This window comes from Chiloscyllium plagiosum, chromosome 9 (genome assembly GCF_004010195.1).
Source record: "Chiloscyllium plagiosum isolate BGI_BamShark_2017 chromosome 9, ASM401019v2, whole genome shotgun sequence".
Taxonomy (NCBI): domain Eukaryota; kingdom Metazoa; phylum Chordata; class Chondrichthyes; order Orectolobiformes; family Hemiscylliidae; genus Chiloscyllium; species Chiloscyllium plagiosum.
In genome coordinates this window covers 54,882,497-54,899,852 of record NC_057718.1, presented here as the reverse complement: position 1 = coordinate 54,899,852, position 17,356 = coordinate 54,882,497, and the positions used below count along the sequence as shown (strand labels likewise).

The 17,356-nt window shown below is 39.8% G+C and overlaps 1 protein-coding gene across 3 annotated transcripts in view; it reads right to left on the bottom strand.

Annotated features, from left to right (window-relative positions):
• Positions 1-17,356, bottom strand: part of LOC122552868 (acylphosphatase-2-like) — a 109,816-nt gene that overhangs the window by 43,350 nt on the left and 49,110 nt on the right. For 2 of the 3 annotated variants that reach the window (XM_043695951.1, XM_043695953.1), the window contains one exon: positions 7,314-7,376. The exons of the other annotated variant lie outside the window; for it this stretch is intronic. In XM_043695951.1, coding sequence (XP_043551886.1) covers positions 7,314-7,376 — 63 coding nt within the window. The remainder of the gene's footprint in view (positions 1-7,313; positions 7,377-17,356) is intronic. 3 annotated transcript variants of the gene reach the window in all.

Genomic DNA, 17,356 nt, shown 5'->3' with positions numbered 1-17,356 from the left:
GAATTCCTTGTGATTTCCATCATCTGTCTCCTGTTCAACACAACCAAAAGTCTCATTCTTCACATCTTTCTGAGAGTTCATGTCCTGGAATCTTTGAATTATTTAAATACTTTGTGATTGTGAGCCAGCTCAATGCTTCAGCAGCAAGTAGATCCATAAGAGAAGTCATGCAACTTGGAGGAGCCATGTTTAAAAGCTCCCTGACAACCAATTTTAAAAAGCGAGTATAGTTTGTTACAAAACCTTTAACTGGATGTTTATGACATTACTGAAAAGTTGAACAGTATTCTGCATTTTGTTGGAATTTCTAATGTAGTTTTCATTCAATCTTGTACAATAAGGTCATCCTGGATTTTTATTTATAAGATGCTCAACTCCCTCTAAATCTGAACATGAGGTCATGAATCCCATAGCTGATGTGTCCACCATTGGAAAACACTATTATTAACACTATTATACTATTTTCAGATTTGTGATATAATGTTCTCCTGGTTTACCTGACAGTCTAGGTTTCTCTAAAGCATAATAATGGGCAAAAATTGCACTTTAAATAATTTATACTTTTAAAAGGAACAGGAAATGGTTTTAAATTACAGAGCCAAAGTACAGATCCTCTTCTTTATAATAAACAATAACTGCCTAGTTTTCAAAATGTTTATTCTGTTTCTGTATTTATCCAGCAACACAGTCACTTTTGTTTTTAAACTGATATATGAAAATTTAATTAATTATACAAAGTCCTGGTCTTAGAAAAAAAGTCTTTCATCCAACTTACTATTAGCCACAGGGTTTGAAAAGGTAATTTTTAACTATTCTAGGTCATGCGTTCATATCCTTCCTTAACAAGTTGTAAAAATGAACTCAGAAAATGTTGTTTGGGCTAACACCAAATGAAACCAACTCAGTTAATCTACCTTGTGTTTTTTAATACCGAGTCAACTAGCAATGGTCAATAAATGCTGTCTTGCCTGTGTCACTAACAATCAAGAACAAATTGCTTTTCACAAAATCAATAATTCATAACTTACAAAAATATCAGCTAGTATTAAATGAGATTTAAATATTTCAAATTACTTTGGACCTTGAATGATTAATTCATGTAAAACTACTTTAAGAATCCTGTACTTCAAATTCACCTGATAAATCGAAACCTCAAAATCCCTTTGGGGGGTGGGGTCGGGAAATGTTCATGAAATGAAAACTAAAATGAACAAACTCTTCCTTCTGTCCAAATACTGCCATGCATTGATTTTAATACTGGGCAGTTTAAACACTCACTTGATTAAGGCTGATGCCTCATTAACTTACATGAGATCTGTTGTTCGGATAGATTCTGCAGCAATTAACTAACTTGTGGGACATGGGATTGTTGTGGTTGCTCTATCCAGTGAAATTTGCAGCAGAGGTCCCAGAGTGAAAGAACAGTCATTTGTGAAGGCACAAGAAATGTAGATGTTCCACCACACCCATCTCAACTGAGTTCTAAACTTGGAAACTCTGTCAAATTTGCCCCTGCTCAAAAAAAGAATTGCCAGCAGACAGTCTTTGTGTTCTCTGATCTTTACCTTTTTGGCAGCCAGCCAACTGCCTCTTTCCGTCAATTTCCAACTGGCAGCTGCCTGGCAGACAGTTAATGAGGCCTGGCTGTTAAAATCTCTTCGTTGAGTTAAAACCTGTGGTCTGTGCTTCATACTTCATTGATGTTGGTAAAAATAAATCAAGTGCATTCATTAAGACTATGAGAAAACATTAACAGCAATTTGCATTCTTCGTATATCTAAACCCTGCACTTTATGTTACTTTTTAATCAGGGCACACGTTGTTGCCCATTCACTGCAGAATTTTCAAGTCCATCACCTTTGCTTCCTATTCAAAACTATTCTGGTACAGTTCACTGCCCTACTTTTTGTAACCTTCTTTTCAAAGTTGATGTGTGAGATTACTGAACCAACATAACACCAAAAGTGAAGGAACTTTGACAATAACTGCTCGACATATCAAACCAACTGGAAAATCTTTCTTGGCAAAATCAAGCTGAGTCTTTTAAAAAGTAGATTCAAAAATGTTAAAACACACTAAATTTTTTATCCAATATTAAATCCCAGTCCTGTCCCCTGGAGCTAACTTTTATAGAAAACAGGACAAGTTGAAAATTGCTAAGTACAATTTGAGTGTGGGCTTTATGAAATGCTCTTCATTGAGGAGATTTTGCGAAAGGTCAGCTCTGCATGAGAGGAAGTTTGACAAATGGGCAATGTGCTGATCTTTTACTCACAGCATAGCATCAGAATTTTTAATCTTGCAACAGTGAATCAAATTACCAATTAAAGAAACAGGCTTTCATCTTTAAAATCAAAGACAAATTTAAACCTGTAGCAGCCACATGAGTTTCTGACTAAAAATAGCAACACAAATACTTCTCAGTATTTTCACTGGTTCACTCTTTTTCAAATTAATAGAGGTAAATAATAGTATATGTAAATTATATGTTATATTACTAAAAATGCTCCATCAGAAAAATCACCCTTTTAGTTTCTGCAAACAACAATTTGCCACAACTATCGACAAAATTGTTTTCTTTCATCTCCATCTGGACTGCTTTTTTCATGCTGCTGAAACATGGGAATTTTACTGGTCCCCCAGAAGGTAGATTAGTTCCTTGGTTGGGTCCAAGCCAGAGAATCTTACTGATGACAGGAGTGGGATTGATCAGGTTGCTCAACCCAAGGTGACAAATGGCTAACTTGAATGCACAAAGATATTTTAAAGTATCACCTTGATCAGGCAGTCAGTATTTTTGTGATGCTGGATTGATCTCCTTCCCACGGAAAGGCTGCCAGACAAACAGAAGTGGCAGGAGAGGTAGTCCTTGCAATTCCCTTCGAAGGATTTCCCCTTCATGATTACAACTTAAAAAGAATTTCTTCAGCCTACTTTCTGCCTGCAGGGCCTCAGCAGTGTCTAACACTCTGAGTGATGCTACTGAGCCTCCAAAGCTACCAGCCCTCTGATTGGGCCAAAGGCTCCTGCAGATGGGCTGCTGCCACCACACCATTGCTACTGCTAGTAAACTGAAGAGGAAGTGCCCCTCAGGTATCAAATGGTCCATCCCATTGGCATGATTCTGCCCAATGCCTTTATTCGGTCAAAGTTGAATAGTGCACGGTTCTCCTTGAGAGCCTCCCAAATTCTACATCAAACAGAATGCACTCATTACCATACTTAAAGTTTCATCCCCATTATGCTTATAATTATCAAAATCCAGTGATCCATAGTATTCCAAAAGATGCTACCTTCAATTCTCACAATAGCCTAAGCTCTACATATTTCTAAATCTTCTCAAGTTATGCCCTATGCACACTCTATACTTTCTTTGAAATTGGCCTATAATTGTCTGTTCCTTCTCCCCCACATTTGGTGATCCCTTCAGACAAATTTTCTCTTAATCTGAAAAGCTTGGCCGTACAATCTTTGTCTTACCAGATTCCTCCCAAAGAATATTCTCTTTAACTGTGCTTTGGCTATTTTTACTTGGCCCTGTCTCTTTGGGGTTCAGATCACAATTAATTTTTCACTGTCAAAACTGAGTGTTGTGGATAGGTAAACAGTCTTATCAAGAATGTATTATTTAACAAAAATTGCTACAGCTTAATTGCATCTATTAAGAAATCCATAACAGTAGATTTTCCAGATGCATCGAGAGGAATCTTAAACTCATGGCAAAAATTGGATGGGCCGAGGGATCCTCTGATTTCCCACTCTAATCTTGCCAATTGCAATTTTAAATTGTAAGTATTCTGGATACCTAACCAAAGCTGCCAGGGTACCTGCTTGAAAAGTACAACCAGGACTCTGGCACTACAGTTTTCTACTTGATCTGAAGTAAAGCTCTTTTCAAAGCACTCATTCACAATGAGAGTGATGATAAAATGGATGACTAAGCAATGATAAACATTAAGTGTAAAAAACTGAAAACAGTTTCCTTCCCCTGAAAGGGAATAATAGTACGAGAGGTTGAGATTTTTAAATTCCAGACTGACCTAGTTGTCACTGTATTACCAAGTTAACTGAACTGTTAAGTTAAATTGTTGCTTGTTTTTCAGATGAAATACAAGAAAAGAAATTGCTTGAGATACAGAATTCATGTTTCGAGCCCAGTGATTCTTCTTCTGTTCAAGGGTCACTAAACTTGAAACATTTACTTAGTTTTCTCACTACAATGCTGCCAGACCTGCTGAGTTTCTCCAATAATTTTTGTTTTTGTTTCAGATTTCGAGCATCCCCAGTATTTTGTTTTATTATCAGATATACTCTGATATATATCTTGAAAACTTTGTACTCTCAGGCTCAGAGTTTTAATTATTTCTACATTTCACACTGTTAACAGAACTCTACCAGTGCTAATTATTTTAAGAGTACAAAGGTAAACTTCATAAAGGTTGATATTTTGTTCAGAAATAAGCTACAATAACCATGCAATTCCGCTCAATAAAAATGCTGAATTATGAAATTATTCACAAATGTTTTGACCTATCTTTGTAACAGATTGTTGCGCAAAACTCAAGTAACAAAGCGACTTTAAGAAACATTTCAAATGGGACGTTTGACAGCTAATGAAATCTGATAATTCTGTCATGTCCCAGCTGGTGACATTCTTGCCTCCAACTCAAGAGGTTTGGGGTTCAAGTTTCACGGCAAGTACTGAACAGAAAAATTAAAGCTGCACTGTTGGATGCACAATGTTCACATGAGGTATACAATCTAGGGTTCCCCGCTTCTTAACGCAGTTGCAGATCAAAGATCTCATGGCACTATTTGAAAATGAGTAGAGTGATACCCCAATATCTAGGTCCATATTTGCTCCGCAATCAAGGTCACACAAAACAAGTTATCTGATATGGAAGCTTGTTGTGAATGAGTCGCTGTTTCCCATATTACAACAGTGACCAGCCTTTCCAAAATACTTAGCTGGCTTATTACAATCAGGTGAAGAGGGTTGACTGTCTCCCCTCTTTTTTTTAAACTCCTTCCCAGTTGGTCATAACAAGCAGCAGGTATCATACTTCAAGTAAAATTTGGGGGAACCTAGATCCAAATGAAGAAGGCAATTCCAAGCTTTTCTTGAGTGGAAGAATGAGCAATTTCTACTCCCCAGCAAATAATTAAAATGTGGCCTTAAACACAGTACAGGTAATAAGCTTGAAAGGGGATTCTTTATACAGACAGCAAGATTAGATTAGATTAGATTACAGTGTGGAAACAGGCCCTTCAGCCCAACAAGTCCACACCGACCCACCGAAGCGAAACCCACCCATACCCCTACATTTACCCCTTACCGAACACTACGGGCAATTTAGCTTCGCCAATTCACCTGGCCCTGCACATCTTTGGACTGTGGGAGGAAACCGGAGCACCCGGAGGAAACCCACGCAGACACGGGAAGAACGTGCAAACTCCACACAGTCAGTCGCCTGAGGCGGGAATTGAACCCGGGTCTCTGGCGCTGTGAGGCAGCAGTGCTAACCACTGTGCCACCGTGCCGCCCACAGATAAAGACATTGAAGTTTGAAGTATCCTTAAGATGCTGGATTTTAAGACTGAGCCCAGACTACTGCCTTGTTTCATCAGCACTGGCATGGTTTGTAGATCTTGAATTCTCACTGAACAGTTGCTTCAAGTTGGTAAAAACAAAGACTGCAGATGCTGGAAACCAGATTCTGGATTAGTGGTGCTGGAAGAGCACAGCAGTTCAAGCAGCGTCCGAGGAGCAGTAAAATCAACGTTTCGTGCAAAAGCCGATTCCTGATGAAGGGCTTTTGCCCAAAACGTCAATTTTACTGCTCCTCGGATGCTGCCTGAACTGCTGTGCTCTTCCAGCACCACTAATCCAGAAAGTTGCTTCAAGTTACCTATTCACTGTGTGTGGTTTTTTTTGTGAGGTTCAGATAAGGATAGAAGAGCTTTCTTATTCTTACCATTATGATTCCACAATGTTGTCTCTCATCCTTTGCTGCTGAAAGGCCTCTGTTGATAAACAGTTCTATTGTGGATTTCAAGCTGGTAGGTACAGGCAAACTTTCATCAGTCATTATATGCATCATAGAAGTGTGAGGAAAACAAGCAACGTGATCTTTTTGATGCCTCACTGAGTCTCAGGACCTCTTGGCTAAAATGGTAAATTTTGATGCAGCCTGTGTTGTATATTTCCATGTGGGTTGCCTAGACTTGTCAGGTGATCACTGCAGCCATTATATGTCATAATTGCCCTTTTCAAAATCACTTTTAGTTCATCAAAGTCTCAGGTTTTAAAATCAAATAATGACAGTTGAATATTGATTGGACATTTTCACCACTTTCAAGAAGGTTGGGGATATGTTTTATTTGTGAAAGCTGCTGTATAAATGCAAGTCTTCCCTTTTTCAAAAATGTAAATTAAAATCTATTGCCAAGATGTAAAACTCCTAAATATGCAAGTTTTCTGTAGACCTTAGTCACTTTCACTAAGGGTAAAGAGAAATGTTTTGCTTGCTTTTCATCCAGTGTTTTCCTCACGGGACATCCTGCTTCAGCATGATTTCCTGCAGCTGGAAGGGTGGAGTGCCTGTAGCTGCAAACAACTCCACATCACACTAAGGTCCTACTGCATCAATCATCAGCAACCAGATGAAATGAATGATGTCAAAGATGTTGTGTTGAGAAACCTTAGTTGCATTCAGTGATATGAAACTGTTAGTACATGTTGCTCATCAAGAAGCTGTAGTGACTTTACAGTACTCTGAAAAAAGAACATTTTGTCCACAATATTCAATACGGCCAAAGGTTTTCTTTAAAATAGAACATGAAACCAACTGAAGTGAGAGACAGTGTTAACACATAAGCTTAGAAATAAGGGTATGCAGGATACAATCACTGATTTAAACGGTAACATTCAAAGTGCACCCCATATTAGATCTCTGGTCTCGTTATCAGCATGAAAGACTTTGTGGGCAAAGATCCAAGATAGAACCCATGGCTCTTGAGGTGAGCAAACATATCACTGGCTTCAGGAATGTTTGGGGCAAATGGCCGGTCATTAGCTGGGTAGATTGTTGGGTGGTGGTGATAGCATGAATGGCAAACTAATATTCAGAGACCTGACTGTAAAATATGGCTCCATAGTGAACAGAATCTATGCAATATATGTAGGTACCACGCTGGAGAAAGTTAGCTAGGGTGTAAAACAGGAGGTCCATGATGATATATTAGGTGAAGATGTCCTCTGAAGATGTATTTACTGAGCTTGAAAGTTAGTAAACTTCTTGTGATGCTCATACCAGGTCCTGGAGGTCAGACTCTGGAAGTTGATCACCTTGGTCACCTGTTCCAGGCTTCCTGACCTGAAAAAAAAATAGTTCCTTACCACCTGTTCAGCTCCACAACCAAAGCATCCAGTTCCACAGTCATGAATCTCTCTGTCTTGGTGCTCCATGATCCTAATCTGCAATTGCGGCACAATCAATCAGCAACAGTCTCCTTTCAATTAATGTAGCTTCCATTTAAGAATGAAGTTGGCCTTTATAAGCTGGAGGCCAGTTGAAGACTCATGGAATCATAAAATTCTTATAGTGTAGAAGCAGGCCATGCAGCCTATGAAACTCACACCAACTCTCCAAAGAGCATCCTAACCAAACCCATATCCCTGTAACCCTGCATTTCCCATGGGTAGCTGAAAATGTGTTGCTGGAAAAGTGCAGCAGGTCAGGCAGCATCCAAGGAGCAGGAAAATCGACGTTTTGGGCATGAGCCCTTCTTCAGGAATCCCATGGGTAATCCACCTATCCTGCACATCCCTGGACACTATGGGCAATTAGCATGGCCAATCCATCTAACCTGCAAACCTTTAGGCTGTGAGTGGAAACCAGAGCATCCGGAAGAAACCCACCCAGACACAGGGAGCATGTACAAATTCCACACAGAAAGTTGCCTGAGGCTGGAATCGATCCCGGGTCCCTGGCAACAGTGATAACCATTGAGCCACTGTGTCACATCACTGGAAAGTGCCAGCCTTAAAACTCTTTAACCCCCTTTTGAGCATGCCGTCAAGCAAGGGGTGTGGGTCATGTTGGAATTATACAAAAGACAAGTCAGATGAAGTCTGTCCTTGACTTACTGTAATAGGAATTGCCACAGGCAGACCAAAGTCATAGCCGTGTACCTGAGAATGGGTGTCAATGAATTTTAAACTCTAACCATTTTCCTCTTTTACCTGTCTCCTCAGTTATATCATAAAATCAACAACTAAATACTGCCTACTACCAGATTGCCGATCTGTAATAGCTAGACATGACATTAGAATTCTCACTGATTTTTTTATTATTTGCATTTTTACATTTTTAATTAATTTTGGTTTAGAGCTGTGAACTACAAACGGCGAACTTAGAGGAAACCTTTGGATTATGAGCAGCATTTGTGTTAAGAGAACAAACAAGCTATTAATTGCTTTTGAAGCCAGGTTGAAAGTTAATTACAGATTGTTCTTGATTAAAAATCCATAGACTCTTCGACTGTGGAGTGATAGTATGCTTAAACAGACAGTAGATGTTTGGCCACTAATGAGGTGAAAATCTGGAAATTGGTTTCAGTAAGTCTGGGAGAGAACATGATGATCAAACAGAGAGCAGGGCCAGAGATTTTTTGAAGTGCTTGAACTGAGGAGGGGGGGCATTTTGCAAGAAGTTTGGTTATTGTTACAGCATGAAGATTTGAAAGTTCCCTATCTATCCTTCAATTGTCAGCTATTGGAATTTCAGAAAATAGAAACTAAGTTAAAAGTGTTACTGAATCTCCAGAGTGAACGGGAAAGGTGGCACTGATTGATGTCTTCAGAAAACCTATACACCCATGAATCAGTATAGCGTGTAAACTGCTTCAGTAATCTAACCAGTTTTATAGAACATTACAGCGCAGTACAGGCCCTTCGGCCCTCGATGTTGCGCTGATCTGTGAAACCAATCTGAAGCCCATCTAACCTACACTATTCCATTATTATCCATATGTTTATCAAGTTTTGTTATTTTTCTTTTAATTTATCTCTCAACTGTATTTGTTTCTCTGCCAGCTTTTTGTGTGAATGGGGCTGACAACAAAGGTTATTGGGTTCACATTGTAGACATTAATTAGATTACCTTATTGTTTCACTTTGCTCTGTTATTATTAATAAGTTGTTACATCTTTTTTAAAGCTGTAAACTTGGTGTCTAATGTCGATTATTCACAAAGTCTGGCACTGGTTATTTAGAAAAATTCTGCTCAGGAACAATTTTGGGGTCAACATGGAGGCTCACTGAATATTCTAATTTTTCTATGTTGCGAATACAGAGGTAGGAAGGCTGATTCGATTTGGGTGTCTGTTTCTGAATTGTAACAATGGTTAAACAAAAAGGTCTTGAATCCAAGATCAATATTTCCCATTCTAGCAATGAATAGTTTGAGTCACTAACTTCCATTCCACAGTGAAAGCCCTGTTACATCATAAGCACATCAGGTCATTGCACCATTCTTCTTGCAGTGTTTTGAATAATTCACACGTGATATTCCAACCACCTCAAATAATTTATCTACCATACAATAAAAATTTAAAAGTAAATGATAGAAAAAATAAGAAATTCAATAAGAAATTATACTTTTCCTAAAAATAGTTCCTATCAACTTTAAAATTATTATTTTCTTTATTTTGGTACAATTGTACAGGTCGCACGGTGGCTCAGTGGTTAGCATTGCTGTCTCACAGCGCCAGGGATTCGGGTTCGAATCCAGCCTCGGACAACTGTCTGCGTGGAGTTTGCACATTCTTCCTGTGTCTGCGTGGGTTTCCTCCGGGTGCGCCGGTTTCCTCCCACAATCCAAAGATGTGCAGGTCAAGTGAATTGGCCATGCTAAATTGCCCGTAGTGTTAGGTGCATTAGTAGGGGAATGGGTCATGGGTGGGTTACTCTTCGGAGGGTCAGTGTGGACTTGTTGGGCTGAAGGGCCTGTTTCCATACTGTAGGGAATCGAATCTAATTGTACAGGTCATTATTGTGACCACATCTGGAGCATTGAGCATAGGTTTGGTCTCCTTATTTAAAAAAAAGATACAAATGCATTAGAAAATATTCAGAGAAGGTTTACTCAACTGATACTTGGGATTGAGGGATTAGGAGTTTATTTTATGAGGAAAGTTTGGACAGACTGGACTGTCTGCATAATATTGTGGTGTGGCAGTTCCTGTATCCTTTGAGATTTAGAAGAATAAGAGATAATCTTATTAAGATATATAAGGTCCTGAGAATCATCTAAGATCCTGAATGCATCAAGGATGTTTACTCTTGTAGGAGGGACGAGAACTAAGGGACATATATTGTTTAAAAATAAGGGATTTTCTACCATTGTGATGAGGAGAAGATCTTTTGCATACATGGTTGAGAGTCTTTGGTACTCTCTTTCCCAGAGAATGATGGAGACAGAGTCATTGAATATTTTTAAGGTAGAAGTAGATAGATTCTTGACTACCAAGAGAATCAAAGGTTATTGATGAGAATGTGGAGTTTAGCTGCAATCAGATTAGTTATGATCTTATTCAAAGGTGGAGTAGGCTCCACGGATTCCTACTCCCGCTCTTAGTCTGTATCTTCCTATGTCCATTGATGTCAGATTATGAGGAAGAATAAAAAGTATATTTAAAAATAAACCACTGGTTTTGGAGTTACTGCTTTTATTTACTTCATAAATTATGAATTATTTTATACAATGCGTAAATACGTGCCCTTCTTGTTTTATTTTCTTATTATTCCTTTCTGTAGGATCCATTTACATTTACAGGTTACAGGTACCATTCATTCCCTTAGTATGTGATCATCTTCATGTGTAAGCAATAAAGGCTGGTGAGCTATTCAAATATGAAACATCACTCTTGGCTATAATTCGGTTCCCAACCAATATCTATCAAAGTGTTTTACACAACAGGTGCAGCAGACGGACATTGCTGCACAATCTTCCGATGTAGCGGTCCTTGTAAATTTTATCCATTGAAGCACAGAGTTACTGAAGATAAGTGTATTGTCTGAACTGCTGCTTTCATCTGAGCTAACTCAGAGAAAACACTAATCAAGAAATTCAAAAATCTGATCAAATTTCAATAGCCTCAATGATAACTTCCCAGCGAGCTGTAATGACAATATCAGAAGGCCCAGCATGAGAACATTTTAAATTCAGTCACAATACTCTGTTACTAACCTGCAACTGTTGTTTTGCTGGATAATCTGCCATTTGTTTCAAAATGCAGTGCAGTAATTACTGAACTTGTTTAAACAGGAAAAGCATTGTAACCTTTCAATAATTTCATTGAAGTACCATTTCTAAACAAAAGTTTTCTAACATTTCAACAGTCTCTAATGAAATCAATTCCTGTTCTACTTGGAAACTTAATTGGATTTTAAAAAATAAAACACCTATGCTTGAATTCGTTAGAATACATCTGGGATTTCTCAACACTGGAAAGAATGATGTCACAAATGTATCAGTTCAGAGAATAACTGGCTGAAGTTTGTCAATAGACAGCGAGAACATGTTTTGTTCCCAGCTGAATGACAAAGGGAAACAATGAGATTTTGTTTGAATACTTGGATCTTGGCATTTGGGAAACACTGACAATGCCCGATTTATTGCCTAGTATTACTGAACGGAGAAAGTGATGACTGTCCTTCTCTTTGCAAAGCTCCACATTCTCAAGAGTAATTAGAGTTGGGCAACAAATGCTAGCTCTCCCCATGAAAGAATAAGAAGTATTCTTGCGCTGGCAGTGCTCTCACAATGGAATATAGGATAGCAACTTAACAAGAGCAAAGGGATGGAAGTAAAGTCTGAATGATGAGTAACTCAGAAGCAAAGTTATTTCCATGACACTGTTACTCTTCCCCCTGCAAGAGATTTTGGTAGGTGGGGGAAGGGGGCTTGAAATTAAGCTGTGTCAAAGTAACCTGAGTGATTTGTTTCAGTGCATGCTGTAAATTGTACATACTGCATTGGCACTGCATCAGTGAAAGAGTGGATGGATATAAGTAAGCATTTTTCCATTAATCTTATACTCCATCTGCTAATTTATTACCTTGCATTTTCTAACACTTAAGCAGCTTTTGTTAGTTGTTACACAGATGACTTGTACGTTAATGACGTTCACTGACCATTGCTCCAGTGATTAAACAGCCTTGCTTAAATATAAATTCATATTTAATCTAATATTTCCTTCTCTCTTTTTGGAGAAGGAAATAAAAGCAAGAATGACTGCAAAGTCCATGTGTGATAGATTCCTAGAATCCAAAGGGAATTTTTGATCTCCATTCTGAGCAACGGCAAATGTGGAGATGGGTTCAGGCAAGCCTGCTGAGTCTGATATGTGTTTGGAATACAAAACATTCTGAGTAACAAATATTCCAGGAGTCCAAATTGGCTTCAATCTTAGTTAGAGATTTATAGTACAATATAAAAGAGCATTATTAAACTCTGGAGATTTGTGGACATAACCAGATGGAGCAACATGCATTCCAGAAGTCCCCCAGTATAATCACAATGCCAGCAGCTGCTAGTTTCTGGGTGTGACCAGGAGCTTTCAGAACCAAATGTCACATACGTAAGACACAAGCAGCTGCTCTTCGTGTTTAAGATGATTGATCTTGTTTTCTTACTATCAGCCTTATTTTCCAATCATCATTATCATTCCTCCACTTAAAGCTTTGACTTTAAAAGTGTCAGGTGTCTTCAACAGTCACACAGCTTTTGACACTTCGTGAAAATAACTTAGATATCTCTGGACAGAGAACAGATATAAAGGCCTAACGCAGCACTAATAGGAATTCTAAGCACTAACTGAAGTATATTTTATTGATTAGGTCAAGTACAGACTAATAGCTGTCCAAAGTTAATGGGCCAAAGGCACAGTGGATTGAATATTAAACTATGAAGTTTCCATTTCTGGTTACAGAAAATAGCTTAGTTTTTACTCTGTCATTACATGGACTTAAAAATGAAAGATTCTTTACCATTTCAATGAATATGAATCTGAGAGAAGAACCTGAAGCTGTGGAAATTGTATAAGTTAACCTACCTGTATATTATATACTAGCTGAAAAATCAGGAAGGCAGTCAAAAAAGGTGATTTGAACATCTAATTATCCAATGCAATTAAAATGCACATTTAGTGCAGAGAAGGTACCTTTACTGCAGTGATTTTGTTAAAACAAACAGCATCTTTTTGCCCCTCTGGCGATATCACCTAAATGTCAGTTCAGAAATAACAATGAGGTATGCCTACAAGGAAGTCACCTGCCTACCCCTTCAACCATGGTATTGGTATGGGTGCAAAATATGAAATAATCTACCAAAATCATCTTGAACATGCTACGTCAGGAGCTTCAAAAATTAATGTCTCATATGTCAGTTTGGCCATCTATTAATTTAAATGCTGTCCTCGTTCAAACCCCTGCATACATTGTCCCTCCATATTTTTTAAACTCCTTCTGTCCAGAGTTCTCCAAGATCTCTGTAATTTAGAGAAGATGGTGCTGGACTGAGGTGCACAAAGTTAAAAATCACACAACACCAGGTTATAGCCCAATAGATTTTTTTGGAAGCACTAGTTTTCACAGCGTTGCCTGATGAAGGAGCAGTGCTCCAAAAGCTAGTGCTTCCACATAAACCTGCTGGACTATAACCTAATGTTATGTGATTTTTAAGATCTCTGTGATCCTCCAACTGCTGCCTTTTGCACATTCCCATAATATTGCCCATCATTGGTGGCCATACTTTCAGCCGACTAGGTGCTAACTCTGCATTTCTTTCCTAAAGCTCACTGTCGCACTTCTCCTTTAAAGTGCCTCTTAAAACCCACATGTTTGGCCCTTCTTTTAATTAGTTAATAATTCTTTATATGCTTTTTGTATCAAAGATGTCTGATCTTGGGTCCTGTAAAGCATCGGAGGACAAAGCTGACTGATTAGTGCCCCATTCATCACCTTACTATTCACTTCCTTATCACCAACGAACTATGGTTGCACGGAGTACCATCTACAAATTGCACTACAGTAATTCACCAAGGTTCCTTTGATAGCACCTTCTAAACCTGTCACATCTATTATATAAACAATGCAAAGTACACATGCAAACATTTTAATTAGAAGCAGAAGTGTGCTCTGCAACTCAATAAGATCATAGTTCATCTGGTTACACCTAGGAGAAAGTGAAGACTGCAGATGCTAGAGATCAGAGCTGAAAATGTGTTGATGGAAAAGCGCAGCAGGTCAGGCAGCATCCAAGGAGCAAGAGAATCGACGTTTCGGGCATGAGCCCTTCTTCATTCCTGAAGAAGTGCTCATGCCCGAAACGTCGATTCTCCTACTCCTTGGATGCTGCCTGACCTGCTGCGCTTTTCCAGCAACACATTTTCATCTGGTTACACCATCTTCTTGCCTATCTTCACTAACATTTCACCTCTTTGCTCATCCACAATCTACCTCTGCCTTAAAAATATTCAAAGACTCTGCTTCTACCACCTTGCACTTCTTTTGGGGAACAGAGTAACAGACCAACGACATTCTGGGAGAAATAAATTTTGCTTATTCCTGTCTTAAATGGGTGTCCCATAATTCTTAAACAGTGACTCCTGGTTCCAGATGCTCCTACAAGAGGAAGCATTTTTTCAAAATTCTGAAGATGTATCATTTTGAACTCAAACATTAACTATATTTCTCTGTCCATATGTGTTGTCAGGCATGCCGAGCTTCTCCAGCACTTCCTGTTTTATTACTATGTAGTCCTTATCCAGGAAACACATATTCTATGAGGCCCACCTGACTGACCTTGTCACAATCACTGCATTCTTCCACCTCTGAAGACAGAGGCCAGACCCTTTTTTTTATAGCTCCTCCTGGGGCAATTTAGCATTGGGTCTGCCTCTGATACAGGGAGTGTGGAATGTATGGTAGCTTGCCTCTTGCGTCCGGAATGTCTTGCAAGAAATTCATTCCCTTCTTCAGGCGGCAAAGCACTGAGGCGACAACATCCTAACATATCCATCTCAGTTTCCAAGGTATCTTGAATGCTTGACTGAGAAGGAGAACCAACAGGCTCCAGAACAGCCAGAGAGGCTGTTGAGGAGTCGGATACGTTTTGCTCCCGCATCATTTGAGAGTCCGCTGCTTTCATACGGTCCATGTGCTTGTTCAGGATCGTTGCACCTTCCAAACTTTATATATCACTGGACATAACCTCGCATCAACCATGCCTCTTACCTATGCAGGGTCTTCCCCATGGCTCCTACACCAACCTTTTCCCCCTGACTATCTCTCTCGCTTAGCGGAGTCATATGTCAAACACTGGCTCTCCTGATGCTGTTTCACCCTCCCCCATATGTGAGACCAGATTTAACCTGCTGCAGCATATTCTCCCATTAGCAACTCTGCATGACCTATCCCTGTCATTTCATGAGGGGGTGGTCCTATGATCAAAAAAGAACCTGGAAAGTTTGGTATTTGGTGAAGCTGTAGACTGTATCTTGAAACCTGCCTTTGAAGTTTAGATTGGTCTTTCTGCCAGAACATTGGACGATGAATGGTATAGAGCTGTCCATATATGTCAAATGCCATTCAATTTTAGGAGATACTCAAATTTCCTGCTGGTAAACGATGGCCTGTTATCTGTGACCAACACTTCCAAGAGTCCTTGTATTGTAAAAGATGTGCGCAGTTTTTCTATCGTTGTCCCCGTATTTGACGAAAGAACTTCATGCATGTTCAGCCACTTTGAATGGACATACACAATGATTAAAAATGTTGAGCACACGAAAGGCCCAGCATAGTCAATGTGTATCTGAGTCCAGGGTTTATCCAGCACTTCCATGATTGTGGGGGAGCTTCTGGCGGTAATTTTTGTCCTTACTGGCGGTCTAAGCACGACACTGCCAACACAGCTATGTCTGCATCCAATCCTGACCACCAGACATACATTCTCACCAATATATTCATTTTGGAAACTCCTGGATGACCCTGGTGGAGTTCATCCAGTTTCTGGCAGTGACCTTTGCTTGAACAAGCGCTCTTGGTCCCCATAACAATATGGGGACGGTGGCACAGTGGTTAGTACTGCAGCTTCACAGCGCCAGAGACCCAGGTTCAATTCCCGCCTCAGGCAACTGTCTGTGTGGAGTTTGCACATTCTCCCAGTGTCTGCATGGGTTTCCTCCGGGTGCTCCGGTTTCCTCCCACAGTCAAAAAATGTGCAGGTTAGGTGAATTGGCCATGCTAAATTGCCCATAGTGTTAGGTGTAGGGGAATGGGTTTGGTTGGGCTGCTCTTCAGAGGGTCGGTGTGGACTTGTTGGGCCGAAGGGCCTGCTTCCACACTGTAAGTAATCTAATATGCCGTCTGCTATTGTGATTTGGGTCTCTGTGGGTCCAAAAACATTTCAATTCTGGTTAGAACATAGAACAATACAGCACAGAACAGGCCCTTCGGCCCACGATGTTGTGCCGAACATTTGTCCTAGCTTAAGGACCCATCCATGTACCTATCCAATTGCCGCTTAAAAGTCACCAATGATTCTGACTCTGCCACTCCCACAGGCAGCGCATTCCATGCCCCCACCACTCTCTGGGTAAAGAACCCACCCCTGACATCTCCCCTATACCTTCCACCCTTCACCGTAAATTTATGTCCCCTTGTAACACTCGGTTGTGCCCGGGGAAAAAGTTTCTGACTGTCTACTCTACCTATTCCTCTGATCATCTTATAAACCTCTATCAAGTCACCCCTCATCCTTCGCCATTCCAATGAGAAAAGGCCTAGCACTCTCAACCTATCCTCGCATGACCTATTCTCCATTCCAGGCAACATCCTGGTAAATCTTCTCTGCAACCTCTCCAAAGCTCCCACATCTTTCCTAAAGTGAGGCGACCAGAACTGCACACAGTACTCCAAATGTGACCTAACCAAAGTCCTGTACAGTTGCAACATCACTTCACAACTCTTGAATTCAATCCCTCTGCTAATGAACGATAATACTCCAGAGGCCTTCTTACAAACTCTATCCACCTGAGTGGCAACCTTCAAAGATCTATGTACATAGACCCCAAGATCCCTCTGTTCCTCCACCTGACTAAGAACCCTACCATTAACCCTGTATTCCGCATTCTTATTTGTTCTTCCAAAATGGACAACCTCACACTTGGCACCTAATCTAGTCCCATTTGTTAGCAGTTGGCCCATATCCCTCCAAACCCTTCCCATTCATATACCCATCCAAATGCCTTTTAAATGTTGCAATTGTACCAGCCTCCACCACTTCCTCTG